Source organism: Plectrocnemia conspersa, unplaced genomic scaffold (genome assembly GCF_051122295.1).
Source record: "Plectrocnemia conspersa isolate PC_06_02 unplaced genomic scaffold, ASM5112229v1 ptg000009l, whole genome shotgun sequence".
NCBI lineage: Eukaryota > Metazoa > Arthropoda > Insecta > Trichoptera > Polycentropodidae > Plectrocnemia > Plectrocnemia conspersa.
Window position 1 is genome coordinate 3,607,774 of NW_028277173.1, and position 16,466 is coordinate 3,624,239.

Here is a 16,466-nt window from a genome sequence, read left to right on the forward strand (position 1 = left end):
ATATACAACCAGACGTCGAAACTGATAGATTTAATGCATTCTTGAGTGCACTACATCACTCAAACGCCGTACACCGTGGCCCAGAAGCGATCCGAAGCAAACTCTCGGAAAACTGGCTCTACAATTGCGACCGAGCACACAGGGTAAACTGGAACGGAATATATTATAAATTCATAGATGCAAAGTGGATCTTCGAAATCGCATTGGAAATGTCATGAACGAACATATAATATATTTTTCCTGATCAAGTTTTATTTGGATTATAGAAATACTTGCACAGAGAATAAACGATAGTAAGATCTCTAAATCAATTGAATTAAAGTAATATTATTTCTTTGTTGATCAATTAAAACGCTACTTTATAAATGCAAAGAATGTTATAGTATAACAAACGTTATCCTAATGCGTTACAACTGGGTTAAGATAGTCAAAATTTATCTTATTAATTATCAATTATTTTTATAGCTTATAATTAATATGTGTCAGAACTTTATTTTATATATCTATTACGATATTTATAGATGAAATTGGGAAAATCTAGAAAAATTCAATCAATGGTTTTTTTTTTAAATAAAATTTTATAATAATCACTTATTCTGATCTTCAAAACACGATAGAAATTTATAATAAAAAAAACACCGGGGTCGTACAATGAGATTCGGGCGTGCGTTACATGCGTTCCGCACGACCGCTTCTTCTCACTCATTCTAGTCGCTTAACACGCTAGCGAGCGAAATGGAATGTATCTCAGCATACGCGCCTGGTCTTCAGGCATAAGTTATACCACTTGTATATAGTAATGATTAATCAATATATATTTTTTATAATTATCTTGTGAAGTAATACTATTTTTAATACCTTTAATTGTGATTATTTCCTAATAAAACGATTTTTTTATTTCGTTCACCATTTTTTCTTTTTAAATATAATTCCTATTTCCTAATGTTTGAAATTTTTATTTTATTTTTATTTTTATTTTTTTACTCTATAACAATACCAATAAACATTTAAAAAAAATATGAATAAACAACAATGGTGCACATCTAAAATAGATGAGCGGCATCTAAGATATTTTTTATAGCTTCTTATAGCTATCGCTGAAAACATTTTTGTGCTTGGCAAGCTCATGGAGAAGCTGGATGGTTTGTGTAAAAGAAAAGTTCGCAATTCTCAAGCGCTGTCGTTCTGCCCGATACTTTTAAGAATAAGGGACGCAATCATGACTCTTTAGAGCATTCTAAAGCAGCTGAAAGTGACCGAGCATTGACGGATTGTCTACACTGTCCTTTAGTAATTTTAAAAAATAATTCATAAAGTACAAGTATGTATAACATAAAGTAATTCATAAACCATTTTTTTATATATACTATATGGTGAAATAGTGTTAAATTTGTAGCATTCGAAAACTCTTAAGTTAATATAAAGTTTGTTGTAAAAACAACTTGCACAATGTATTATTTACTTTTAGGGCTTTTCATTGCTCGAGCCGCAGTGCGGTTATTGGCTAATGGTTTGCCTCTAAGATTTTATATCTAAACCTTCAAAGGAAAATCCTATTTTAGACGATGAGGAAGCACTGCGTTGTCACATATTTATTTTTGTAGTGAAATACAAAATCAATTCCGTCGTTCGACAGCTTTTTCCCCGATTTCAAAGGCAAACATTCCGAGTCCAAGCGGCGTTTATCAAAAGCATACAAAATTACCCTAGTTTTGGCGCAAAAGCGAATCAAATCCACTCGGGCGAAGGTTCATAAAAAGAAAAGCGCTCGTGTCACTCTGTGACACCTCTAATGGATCGTCGAACATGTTGTGTGGAACGTGCAAGGGGAAAATGATTGACAAATCCAATTTCATATTCTTCGCTTCAAAAAAAATTGATAGAGCACATACATATTGAAAATGGTCAACACCGGCTAAGTGATTACTGGGGTCAAAATCATAAACGCGTTTACGTGTAGTTAGAATTACTATTAAATTATATATATATTGGGCCTATGCAAAATGTTTCACTTATAATATTTTATTTAGGAAAAAATAAAATTTACATAAATAATATATTTTTCTTATGCTTATATATTTTTCCATCACTCAGCAAGCTTATTTATTTTATCTGTATAACATTTTGTGTACAATAAATGTTTTAGCTTTTATATAATTTTTTTAGTCAATTGAGCAAGGACTCTGAAGTATAGTGAGCACATAATATATTTTAAATCATTTGTATTATAATATCAGCTTATTTGAAATTAATTATAATATTTTTTAAATATGCTAACAAATAAAAATGATCATAAATTAATAGTTTGTTTATAATAATCTTTATTTTTAGAGGTTGTAAAATTGTTAAAGGGTTTTATAATAAATATCATCCTGAATATTAAATTTCAGAAGGCTATAATATATATGGAAAATGTCAGATAAATATAGAAAACATGGTTTAAGATAATGATTGGTCAAATTTTGCAACAACAATTAGTTAAAATATCAGATTATGCATTATCATCGAGAAATATTGTTCCAAGTCTATTTACATATCAACCTCCGATAAATAATGGTTAAGTTTTAATGCATAATTTATATTTCCCCTTAATTTGCTTCTATTGTAATATTTTTACCTGGTTTTAAAAACGATAAATAAATAATTACCATAAACAAACTTAGTTTCAAAGCATGTTTCCATCGCAGGTTATCGCAAATAATATATTGCATATAACGATACTATTCAGAAATAGTCTCATATTGTTTCTGACAACTAATAAAAATCAGAATTCAAAAAGTAGTCAGTTCGTGCGGTACCCATTTTCCCTCTTCTTATGTCATCTAAATTTCGTCGAACGATTGCAAGTAAATAATCTAAATCTGCTGCGAGTTTTTGGACTATCTTATATATATATTTTTTTAAACAATCGCAGATACGGGTCTTTATTTGTATAAATAATATCACCAGTTATAAATTACTAGAACCATTGCCTTACAATTCTTTGACTAACAATACCCTCACTAAATCTCATATCAAAATTTCTCGTGGCCTATGCTGCATTGTGTTTTTATTTAATCTTTTATTGACATTATAATGCATAGGACTCAAAACAACCCCTTTTTTATTTTTATTTTTTACGAACACTTTTTTATTTTTATTTTTTATTTAATATTCTGTTGTGCCCTGACAGGCGTATGTCTAATACGTTACAATAGGGTAACAACAAGTAAGTATTAAACACCAGACTTGAAGTCTGGGAATTGGCACCTATATTAATAATTATAAATTATTATGTATAATATAATTTTTAACCATTAGATGTCACTGCAGTTGGGGCCGGTTTTTTTCATAATAGCGCATTTTTAATAAATAAAAATTCGGGGCTCGAACCCGCAACCTCAGATTTACTAGTATAAGAAGTTATGGACTACACTATTCCGTTACATGTCATTTCAAACACAGTTTGTTTCTAAGTTTAAATCAGCTACATATACAACCTATGATTTTTAAAAGCTTTGTATCCGTAAAAAGCTACTGTTTTTTTTTGTTTTCTAAGATTCACTATGTGCAAATATGACTTATTTATTTCAACTCAAAACCAAAATGATGGTAGTGTTTTGACTTAATTGTCTTATAGAAAAATGTGGAAGTAAATTAATCATGGCCATAAAAAAATTGTAGGAAGACTATTGGCCATCCAGTTCTTAATAATCTGGTTAATGCGATGATTCGAGGCGGAAACACAGTATTTGTTATTGACTAACAAATATTTTGTGTAACGCCGGTTTAAAAATTAGTAATAGGCAAACTCATTTTTTTTTTGATTTGAGTACATTAGATGTGTATTAATCATTAAAAAATATAGAATTGATATTTGTAGGCTAGTAATTATTTGATGCCTAATAATATATAGCAATTGCATAAATATTTTTTTTAATTAAATGATGGTAGATGGAAAATATGTTACATATCTAAAAAATATCAGCACCATCTACTTTTTTTTCAGTTCCTCATAGCTATCGCTAAAAATATATTGTATTTGGCTCGCTAATAAACTGGATGGCTGATGCCAGATTTCTAAAGCGCTAAGTTGTCCTGGCTGCAATGGGTAAGAATTAGGGACGCAATCGCGACTCCCGAACATCGGCGGATATTTGACACCACTCCTTTGAAATTTTAAGATATGCTTCATTGATTGTATACCAACGATCTTAGTAAAATTTACTTGGATACAAATATGTATACGATGCTTCCCTTATAAATATTTTTTAGAAATTTTCTCGAACAACAAAGAGTACTTCGCTTAACTTGAATTTCAGGGGGTTGTGCCATAACCCAGAACTATACTTATTACTTTTATTATCTAATAGAATATTTTAAAAGAAATGTGTATTGCAAAAAAATATAAATAGTTCGGTAAAATTTGTGCACTTATAATATGATGTTGAATACATTTTCTTACTAATATATTATCTTAATAAATACGTTTTCCGGGAGAATTTATAATTATTTAGGTATCATATTTATGCTTGAGTTACAAGTTTAATAATAAGAAAATTTCCATATCTTTACTCTTAAAAAAATCCTAAAAAAATATTCTCCTCAAAACAAACACACTTACAAGCAACCTTATTTTTAATATCACTTCATATTTGCTCATAGCCATAATCATAAAAAAATCACAATAAAAACTCTCTTCATAGCGAAGCAAACTTAATATCCACTACTATTTTATATTTCAATATCAATTTTTAATATATAAATCTACTAACATTTTTATATTCAATTTTTATATATTATTTATATACAATTCTAAAAACTAGTCTACAGTTGAATTATATATTCTTCTATATACGCTTAAATTTGGCATTTTAAAATAATTTTGTAAAACGACAAAATGCAAATAATTCGTTTTGCCTTTTCAGCTGTTGAGGATTATTTTTATAAGCCTATATAATTTCCTCGTTCCATCACAATTAGCGTCCCTTTGTCCGCGTCTGTCTGCTAAACACTTGGCAATATAAAACAAGCAAATGATCCACTGTAGCTGTATAGTTTTATAAAACGACTATTTACGTTATAAATAAATTAAATACTTAAATTTTGAAACACGAGCATTATTTTAATGCGTTACAACGAAGTTAACACAATCAACAACTAGTAAATAAGTAGTGGGAAATCAAATCTACTATTAGTTATTTTATTTTTATTATTCATCACGATATTTATCTGTGAGATTAAGAATATCCTGAAAAACTAAATCTGTGTTGATTTGCGTGTACTGAAATTATTTAATAATCACTAACTCTGATCTCCCAGATACGATACAAATTAAAAATACTAGGGTATATATAGAATTAATTTTTTTAACAACCTAAATGAATATGTATTACAATGATTTATTATGCGAAGTGGAAGATGCATTTTCAGGTGTACTCTTAAAAAATATTCAAGCGATGACCAAAGCTTTTAAAAGGGTCGAAAGACATTTGAATCAACTCCTAGAAGAGTAATATAACAAAAATACACCTTAATGAGACTTTGTATCATTTTATAGGTTTATTATTTTATTATTTGAATACTATAAAATCGTTTATTTATTCCATTCTGTATAATTATGCGCTTTCTATGTTTACTAATCACACTATATGGTTAAACATAATATAGTAAAATTGCGTGTTAATGGTCTATATATATACTAAACATTTTATATGATGAAACTAAAGCAAAAACCACAAAGATTTTCCAGCAAAATGCCCAATTAAAAGTGAATATTAATTTTGACAATGAAAATTTATTTATTTGGCTCGTGTTACTTATTTTTTTAATTCTTAAGCCTGTATTGTGCTAATTTTATTATCTAAAAAAATATCACAAACCGTAGATCTTTATCACTTTTCCTGTTATAATCAAATATAGTATATAAAAAATTAATAACATGTTTTTGAATGATTTCTTTGATAATATATTGATATCATCTAGACTTGATTCATTGATGTCATTCATAAAATGTGATATAATCTTTTTTACCTTAATTGCACATTTAACTACGTAATTACAACGTAATCTATCATTTGAGTTTATTATCTCTTCTTAGTATTATTATTTAGCTCAGCAATTAATAAAATATAAACATCTCTAGTTATATAATATAATACAATATGTGGATAAATAAAAGCAAATTATCCAATTCTCTGTATATTATTTAGTTATTATTTAATAGATATTATTTAGTCAGTTTCTATTAGGTAATCCCGGAATTAATGTCGTTTTTTATTAAAACTCAAACTTATTTTTTTTTTCAATTATTTAATATTTTTTTAATACAAAGTAATTTCTAGTGTTATCTACGACTCTTTGCCATCTTGTTACTAGATCTAAAATTCCTTATTCATAAAAGGCTTTTGGTTTAGATTCGAAGAACTCCGAAAGACCCGATTTCAGTTTTTGTCGAATTGTCGAATTTTTTGTTCCCTAATTGCGTTTCTAAAAAGCGAAATAAGTGAAAGTTGCTCGGTACCAAGTCCAGAGAATAGGGTGGATGCAATAAAACATCCCAGCTAAGGTCCTGGATTTTTTTACGGGTAATATCGGCAACATGCGGCTGGGCGTTATCATATTGAAGAATGACATTACTTTTATTCACAAGAGCAGGTCTAATTTTTTGTAACGTCGTATTTAATTTGTCCATCTGTTCACAATAGAGGGCTGCAGTAACAGTTTGCCCTTGTTTTAAAACATCATAATAAATTACACCTTTCGAATCCCACCACACACACAATAATGCTTTCCGAGGATGTAGTCCTGGTTTTGGTGTTGGAATTGGGGTTTGACCTCGATTTAACCATTGTTTCTATTTTTTTATATCATGATAAAGAACCCATTTTTCGTCTCTGGCGATAAAGTCATGGAGAAACGGGGTAAAATGTTGCTTTTCTTGCAGTATTTTGCATGTGTTGAGGCGTTGAGCTTTGTTGCGTCGGTGAGCGCGTGAGGAACCGAGATACCTTATTTTTTAACTTTTCGCAGTTTCTCAAGATAACGATGGGTGTTCGACCGTGATGTGCCGACTTTCTTCGATAATTCATCAATGGTCATAATCGGATTTGCTTCGATTTCCGCCTTTAGAGCTGGACTATCCACTAGACTGGGCCGTCCACTTCGAAGCTCGTCCTTCAAATCGAGATTGCCCGTTGGAAATTTTTTGAACCCACTTTGGCACTTTCTTTTGTCCAGTATATCATCGTAAATGTCATAAATGCATTCTGTTGCTTCTATCGCAGTTTTTTTTTAATAAAACGAAAACAGCATACAGTTTCTTAAATGTGTTTCCGAAGGACACGTCTCTGCCATTGTTTGTAAATGGGGTAGAAAAGTTTTTTTTTGTTTAAAAGAAAGGCAAAGGATCACAGAGAAGAAAAAAATTACAACGCACGTCTTCACTGCTCATCGGACCCAAAAATACTAAGCCAAAGTTGCCTATTAAAAAAACGACATTAATTCCGGGATTACCTAATAATAAGCTTTAAAATAAACATAATTTATATATTTAGCTATATATAAAGATTATACTTAATTATTAATAAGATCTCTATTTTTTATTTATTTGCAACTTTTGATAAAATTCCTCTTATGTTTCAATGAAAATTTGCTATGATTTAAATAATGATAAAAAATAAGGTAATCATATACAGTTTATACATTACTGTCTATAAAACGTTTTTTAACTATATTATAACCTACTAAATACACATTTACGATCATTACCTTTATCACTATTCCGTTTTCCACTTTTTTCTATATGTACTAATTTAATTTTTTTTTCACGTCTTCACGCGAATTCCCTTCACGCACCTGCCATTAGCATATTTGCGGCGCTGAAAAGCTTAATTTATTTTCTGTTGGCATAAATGTGTTTCAGCAACCTTCTGAAATCCATACCCTCTGTGTTATACGCGTTTAAGCTATTTAGAATTCGCAAAAGGCCTACTTTGGTAAATGAAATCTGAAAGACACATTTCAGACGATTCTTTGATAGTAAATATTTTAATTTTACAACAATTATTCATACTATATTTATAAAAAAAATCTTATCAGCTTAACACTTGAAATTTTGGAATTTCAAGTTGTTTTTAATCTATAAGACGAATATCTAAATTACCGAAATTCTGGGAAATCGCGCTATTACTTATTTATATTAATCTCAAAATCTCTCTAATTGCGACCTTGTGCTACAAAAAATAGGATAAGATTACATTATTACAGAAAAATAATTTGGATGTGCTTGTATTCACATTCGATATAAAAAAAACTGATAAAAAATAAGTATTGAATTAATTTGTCAGCGTTTGGTTTGGGTTTTAACAGCAAATAAACGTTTCGCAACTATCAAATTTAGGCATTTTAGATTAGCATTTAATCAGTTTAATTATATTTACGCTAGTGTTTTTTTTTTGTTTAAGAACTTTTTCTTACTTTGCCTGTAATGTCATATTAAACACGTAGTTTGTGTTTTACAGTAAATAATATATGACGTAATTTGTCACACTTGTGTTATAAATATAATTAAATACAGTAAAAAAGTGTTTATAAATTATTAAAAAATTCAAAGAAATTAAAATGTGAAAAAATAATTAAATTTTGTTCAATAAATATCAAATCACTAATTAAGTGATTTTTGAAGAAGTTATGAAATATGTAGCAATTTAATTTGTTTTAATATTCCGTCTCTTATAAAACAGAAGCTTATTAACGCATTATAACATTAAAAATAAAACTATGTATTTTAATATTTAAGAAAGGACTAATTGTCTTAATATAAACGCTCTAAAAAGTCAAGATCAAGGAAGTACGTCAAGTTTGATCAAATATCAAGGTTTTATTTAATTTAAATGTATAGTACACTTAGAATTATTACTAACAATTCGTACAAGAAATATATATTATTATATTACAGTTAATTTTAGGGTAGCTCAAATAAAAAGGACTAGAATAGTGGGTAAACAATTTTGCACCACGATAACGCACAAATTGTATAATAATGGACTTAAAAAAGTAACGCTGTCATAAGGTTACTATATTTTCATATAAAAATTTAAGAATAAATAAGTAATTTAAAATTAAAATAAATCAAATATTTTAATAATTGATCCGATTTTCAACTATACGAATATTCGAATAATTGATCAAATATTAGTTTATACTATCTCTAATGAATTCGGAAAAAATATTTTAGAATGAAATAATTTGTATACTTGAGATATTAGATTTTTATTTTAATTTACCAGAGTGACTAGTGCCGCTCTAAAATTCATGATTCTTTATGCGTCTTTATTTTGTTTCATAATACAAGACAATATAACGCTTTTTCCTAACAAAAAATGCTTTTACGCCTTTTAAATATTAATTGGGGTATCTACTATGACCGAAATTCGTAGAATTCGTTCGATGAATGAAACAATATAATGGAAAGGCCCACCGTTAATATCGTCTATTAAAATAAGTATTATATATCACTAATTATTTTATATTTAAATAATGTTTCACAACGAACTAATTTATTTGTTAAACTAATTAGTTAAATAAATTAATATCAGTGAAAACCGAAACTAATTAGACAATAAAACGCTTCTTCCTTTACAAAAAAAAGGTTTTATGCATTCGAAAAATATGTGTCAATTAAATGTTCGAGCGTATCTACTATGACCGAAATTTGCAGAATTCGTTTGTTGAACGAAGCAAATTAATTTAAAGGCCATCATTCAATAAAATAAATATTAATTATTTTATATTTAATTAATATTTTACAAGTAACTAATTGATTTGCTAAACTAATAAGTTATATAATTTTATATCGGTGAAAACTAATATTAATAAGACGATAAAACACTTCTTATTAAAAAAAATTGTAAATAAAATATTTATATGGGGTATCTAATATGACTGAAATTCGCAGAATCCGTTCGTTAAATAAAATAAAATAAGGAAACGCCCACCCTTTAACATCGTTGAACTCTTATCTTAAAACAGATGTGCATCGTAATTTTTGTGAAGTTCGTGTTATGTTTTTGCGTTTGTTGTTTGTGTTTTCATAAATTTAATAACTCGATTGCGGTTAATTTATTTCTAGCTATTTAATTTATATGCAAATCCGCACAAAACAAACGCCGATACGGATCTAATCTTTATATATATCAAATTCATTCCAAACATTATTAGCTATTGTATTTATACACAGTAAATTCGATAAAATTATGTATTTAAAATATTTTATCAATTTCACTGAAATTATGCAACTGCAGCTGATCTTAATTCTGTAAATTTTAAAAAACTGAAATGAAGTAATTTTTTTTGAACCACTCACTGGTCATAAACTTGCACTGCATTGTGTAATGCGTATTTTATTATATTTTAAAAGTGTAAGATAAGTAATTAATGATTTATTAAAATAAATACTATTTTGCATAAAATATTTTTATTTATATAATATAATATTTAACATACAACTAATTATTAATATCGATTAAAACCGAGAAAAAAATACGAATATATTTAGATATATTCGAATAGTTCAAAATCTGCTAGCATAAATGTTTTTCTGTCAATGTGACATATTTATTATATTTTATGATAAAGGCAAAGCATATTTTCTTTTTTTCTCTATAAATAAAAATACTGGAATACCTTAATTTACAAAATCTCATATTAAAAACATTAAAATGGTTTCTTATATCTAAATATGAACGCCATCGGCTGGCTTTAGTAGATCAGCAACACGGTTTTCGTCCACGTCGTTCTACGGTTCTTTACATCTTACGCCTCTCAAACGCGGTGATAAAATCTTTGATTCTAAGAGACTTACGGACTTTCAAGAATTTTTTTATTAAGTTACATAAGTAATTTTTCTTGGGTTATTTTAGCCACCGTTAGTATTTGAACTCGTCGCTCCGAAAAATATTTTGCTCGTTACGGAGTAGAATAGAGATCATTTTTGGATCATCTTATTTTATTGTATGTATGTTTCGTTAAAAAATTTTGATTATAAAATTAGTTACCTCAAGATTGTTTTGTAAATATAAATTTGACTTGCAATGTGCCTAATATTATAACATGTTATAAAAAATAATATATACACACTTACATTTACAAATATTTTCAGAAGGGTTTTAGCTCGATAATTGTAATTACTTTTGGTAATTTGCCTTCTCAGTAAATTGTCAATTACGCTTAGATTGCCCTTTCTGATTACTAATGTCTGAATATTATAGAAGTTTGATCAAATCCCGCTTCTTGTAGCCTTGTTCTTATTTTTCGGTAAACACGTTCCCATCACCCGAACTTTGTGCGTAATGAGTTGGCCTCCCAAAGTACTAAAAAAGAAAACATTACACCTCAAAGGGATGAGTTTCGACGCCGCTCATTTCGTGATTCAAAAGAGTTAAGAATTGTAACGAGTAGCCATAAAACCTGTGCCATTATTCTTTCTGACTTAAAACCAAAGCTATTCAGCCTGGGTTTTTTTATGAAGCAACCATCAATACTGCCATAAACTGTTATTAAAACAAGGGAACCATTTACATGTGTTGATAATCGATAAGCGCGTAGGGTTACGAAGGTCAAATTTGCTATTTAACCATATGTCGTGCTTCAAAACCAGGTGTGGATAGAATAAAAATATACAATTGTTTCTAAAAAGTATTATTGCTACGTGTCAACTTTTTTTTGTAGTAATATTTCGAGCAATTCCCAACAGCAAAAGAATGGTTTTCGCGTCAATTTCATCCGGCACGTGTCTCCAATAAGTATGTGTCAATATATGGTTATAAATATTGAAGAATGAACTTAAACAACAAGAAAAACTAGTAAAAATAGACAGAAAATCAATACTCCGTATTTTTCATCGCTTTTGTTATAAACACAAACTATCACAATACAGTAAATAATAAAAAATTAAGTCGCTCGTAAAAATCATGAATAAGAAATTTCAATTGACTTTTATTACAAAGTAAACAACTTATGAAATAAATATGAAGAGGATATGATCAAACCAAAACAATAAATATATTCCAGTTGTAATTATAAGCAGGTGCCAATTTTATCAAATCGACCAAAGTATACAAAATTATAATTCATAAGAATGCTTCAGACCAAATCGATGGATATTTGATCTGTAGCAACAAATCTGTTTTATTTTTCAATTTTATGAAAAAAAATCTAGATATAAATAATTATATAAATGTTATTTGAACTGATTTTTAAAAGGCTTTTGATCAAGTTGGTCATGCCTTTATTTAAAAAAAATAAATATAATTTTTTTAGAAGCGTTGGCCTATTATTCGCTGAGTTCTCACAAAAAGTATTGAATGATGCTGTTAATAATTAAATTATTATCGAGAAATTTAAGTTTAGGGTTCCGCAACGTCTTTGAGAATCACGATCGCCACCTTTTTTGAGCCAGTATCGCCTATGGCTGTCGCCATCCGACTCCTTAATACACTGGAATTGCACATTACTCTAATAAATGTCAGCTATACGGAACTGGTCTGGTCTGAATAATTTATTTTAATTATTTTTTTACATAATTTTTCAATATTATTTTTGTGTTTTTTTATAACAATACAATGAATTGTTAATTAATTTAAATAAATAAAAACTTTTATCTGATTAGCTCTTTAACTAATTAATGTTCTATTAATTTAGTATTTATTTATTAACCTTGCATTAAAGATTGTAAAATAATAAAAATATATGTGCGTGGTTATCTGCTAATAGATTACCATTTATCACCAAAAGATGTCATTTAATGAAACATTCAAGAGCAAGAACACTTTATTTTAATTATGAAATGTATATTAACATGCATCCATCTAACACAAATAATAGCTGATTTGTTAAATTTACAGATTTTATAACCATATCAAAAACATATTCAATAAAATCTCGAAGATATTGGGATTTGAGGAGCTTGATGTCACTCTGTGCCTTGTATAATCACCTGGTTACTGCAAAATGCAATCAACCTATTTTTAATAAAAAAAGATTCTCATGTGCTTATGCATGAATTAATATTAATATTATCCATTTTTATTCCCTACAAAATTTGTACACGGTATTCTGGAATATGATTTCCTCGAGTCACGTCGACGAGTATATTTAAAAAGGCACTCTTTAATACTGTATGCAAAAAAATAATAGAAATCAATAATCATCATATAAATTTATTGAATTTATGAATTTGGCGTGCTTAAAAGAGCTAAAAAAAATGTGATTTCAGATTTTTTTTTATGATGCTGAAGATAAAATAAGACATTTCAGAAAATTTATGCATACCTATTCGAGTATAAAACCATTAGTGAAATAGTATAAATTTGTTCTTACAAAAAACGCATTGTGGTTAGCCATTAGAGTTATTAGTGTAAATATTTTTATTATTTATTATTAAGTAATTTTAATAATAGAATAATTAAAAAATACGCTTAAAAAATTATATACATATGTATATATATATATATATATTATAAATCGTTCATATCTTTTACTTTTATTGTAAATAATCACAATAAATATATAAGAATTCTTTGACCTCCATCTCTTAATACTTATTATGTTTTCCTACCCCATCCTTCGTTTTATCGGAGAATTGCAGAGTGCCGCTCCTTGAGAAAGATTTTATCTTGAAGGACAACGCTGTATCTATCGATACAGCTGTTTATTAATATACATACATACGTATTCTATTCAATCTAGTGACTCTTCACTAGATTTTTTACTGATTATTTTAATAAATATCAAGTTTCAAATATTGATCTCATAAGAAGGATATTATGTATTTATATGTAAATATTGTTATATTTATGATTTATAAGCCTTTTATTGCAACACGATAAGCGTTAATTATTTCGTTACGACTGTGCTAACACAATCAATGACAGCAAAATCACTATTTTTACATCAGACTTGATTGACATATATTTTAATTATAATAAAATTCAATTTCAATTAAGTTACAAAAATCTTTATAAAACTATTTTATTTAGTAAAAAAATAAAATAGACAACAAAAAAAACAGGTTTACGTTTGAACTGTAACCTTAAATTCACTTAATATATCGTGGACTAAAACTGATTTTTAACTTAAAAATCGCATTAATAAAAACAAATTCTATATAAACAGCTAATTAGACGAGTAATAGTATACACATACGCTTGCTTGGTGTGGAGTAACTCTACCAAATAATTTTTTTAACTTGAAGTCAGTAAAAATAATATATATATATATATATATATATATATATATATATATATATATATATATATATATATATATATATATATATATATATATATATATATATATATATATATATATATATATATATATATAACACAACTTTAAAATACTTCTTAGTAGTTTAATAGTATCAAAAATTAAAATCAAATGTCAAAATCAAATTTTACGCAAGACGGAATTAATTCTGTATTCTTAAATTTAAATAAAAACAATAAAGTTTTAGACGCATATTACTTTTGCAATATTGATTTATTTTTTTAAAGCTTCATATTCTTAGTTATGTAAATAATTAAAAACAATATTAAGCTTAATCATTTAAATAATAAATTTATGCATCTTTTATTAAGCTCTGTAGAATGTTTTCGTATTTTTTTTAATGTTTTTATTACTAATAACATAAAATTTATTATTTAGTTTTTTAATTACAATTTATTTATTCTTAATCTTATAATAAACCTTTTATATAAAAAATGTTAGCTAATGAAAATGTGCAACTAAGTAAACACAATCAACAACCACTAAAACAATAGTGAAACGTAAGACTAAAATAAAAATATGTAAATCAGCAACATATATTTTATTAATTATAAACACAACTTAGTTCGATTTTATTATTATCATTCGTCCGTAAGATTAGAAAAATCTAGGAAAACCCAATCTGTAATGATCGATATAAAATATAATTATTTACTGCCCTCTAAATTAGATCTTCTAGACACGATAAAAAGTAAAAAACTTAGATATTAGTCACTAACTTATAAAACTATTTTATTTATTAAAAAAATAAAATAGACTGAAAAAAAATATATATATAATCAGGTTGATCGGATTGATATATTTTTCTTTTGCTGTAACCTTATAAGCGTACGCTCTATACGTTACAAAGGTGTAAATCTGTAATAACTGGATTAAATAATCAGATATTATAAATAACCACATAATTTCAACCAGGCAGAAAGTCTGGGAATCTGCATGTATTATAATTTAAAAATAATAGATTGCACTGTATAGCTAGAGCGGGTTTTAAGAAAATAATATAAATTAAAGTTTGCTGCGGTGGCTCGAACCCGTATCCTCTGTGTTACCAATTTAGATTTATTATTCTCTAACAATGTAACTCTTTAACTGGAATAGTTTTAAATTAATATATTTAGGAGTAGGTGAATAAATTTATTTTAATTTTTAAAATATCTGTATCATGTGAGCTTTGTTACTCACTCTCCGATTAAGATAGTTTCAAAATCTTAATACCACAAGAAATGCCTAAAGCATCCTTTCAAGTTATAATTATATTATATATGTATATTGCTGATGTATTATATTTTAAGAAATTAAAATATATACGTTGATATATTTTTTATTTTAAAGATTGCAGATTTAATAATATTTTTTACGGCCTAGTCTAAATAATAAAATTTGATCTTTATCTTGCGTACTACATTGGAACAAAAATTAAACAAAATATTTGTTTCATGACGATACGCATACCCTTCCATCTCACGTGTTAAATTCTGTCTGAAACAAAAGTTACACAAAATGGGCGTCACTTCTAAAAAAATACATGAAGATGTCTGCTACATTACTTACGAAAGCTTGTGCCAAAGATATTATTTGCTGCAAAAATTCGCATGTAATCAAATAATATACTTTCCGAACTCATCATTGAAAATTTTTATATGAATCAAACTTATCCTAAGAAATATTCATAGATATATTTAATAGTTCTTAAAATGAATTAATTTACATTCTTATAAGTGGTTTAACCTGATCTAAAAATATTTTTTTATAGAGTTTTAATTTTTTTATCAGCTTTGCTATTTAATTACAGATTGTCTATCAAATTTATAAATTCATTTAGTTTTGAGCCTGTCAGTGATTTATCACCGATTTTTTATAAGTAGTTCTAACTCTCGTTCAAGATAGTTTTAAAGTCTCGAGACGCAAAGATGCGGCCCTGTCCAACGATCACTTGTTGTATGCAGATTCAATGTGGTTGGTACTCACCCTCCGCATGACCCGCAGCGAAAATGATGAAGTCTTCATGGTGATGAATTTTTCTGGCTATTGACCTCTAGACGGAATCTGGTGGACGGTGCCTCCTGTTGGTCCTTTGACCCGCGACGAGGATACGACCGGACCGCGGCGCGCCTCGGAGGAGACTGGGCCGCCAGGATCGGAACGGGGTGGAACGGGAC

At 27.7% G+C, this 16,466-nt stretch overlaps 2 protein-coding genes across 2 annotated transcripts in view; one reads left to right on the plus strand and one right to left on the minus strand.

The window, feature by feature from the left end:
* LOC148231584 (neo-calmodulin-like) overlaps positions 1 to 16,432 on the minus strand; it is a 194,358-nt gene extending 177,926 nt beyond the window's left edge. The window contains exon 1 of the mRNA XM_088192015.1: positions 16,276 to 16,432. Coding sequence (XP_088048141.1) covers positions 16,276 to 16,314 — 39 coding nt within the window. The 5' untranslated portion in view covers positions 16,315 to 16,432. The remainder of the gene's footprint in view (positions 1 to 16,275) is intronic.
* Positions 1 to 16,466, plus strand: part of LOC148231586 (cationic amino acid transporter 4) — a 148,045-nt gene that overhangs the window by 117,133 nt on the left and 14,446 nt on the right. The gene's annotated exons all lie outside the window — the stretch shown is intronic.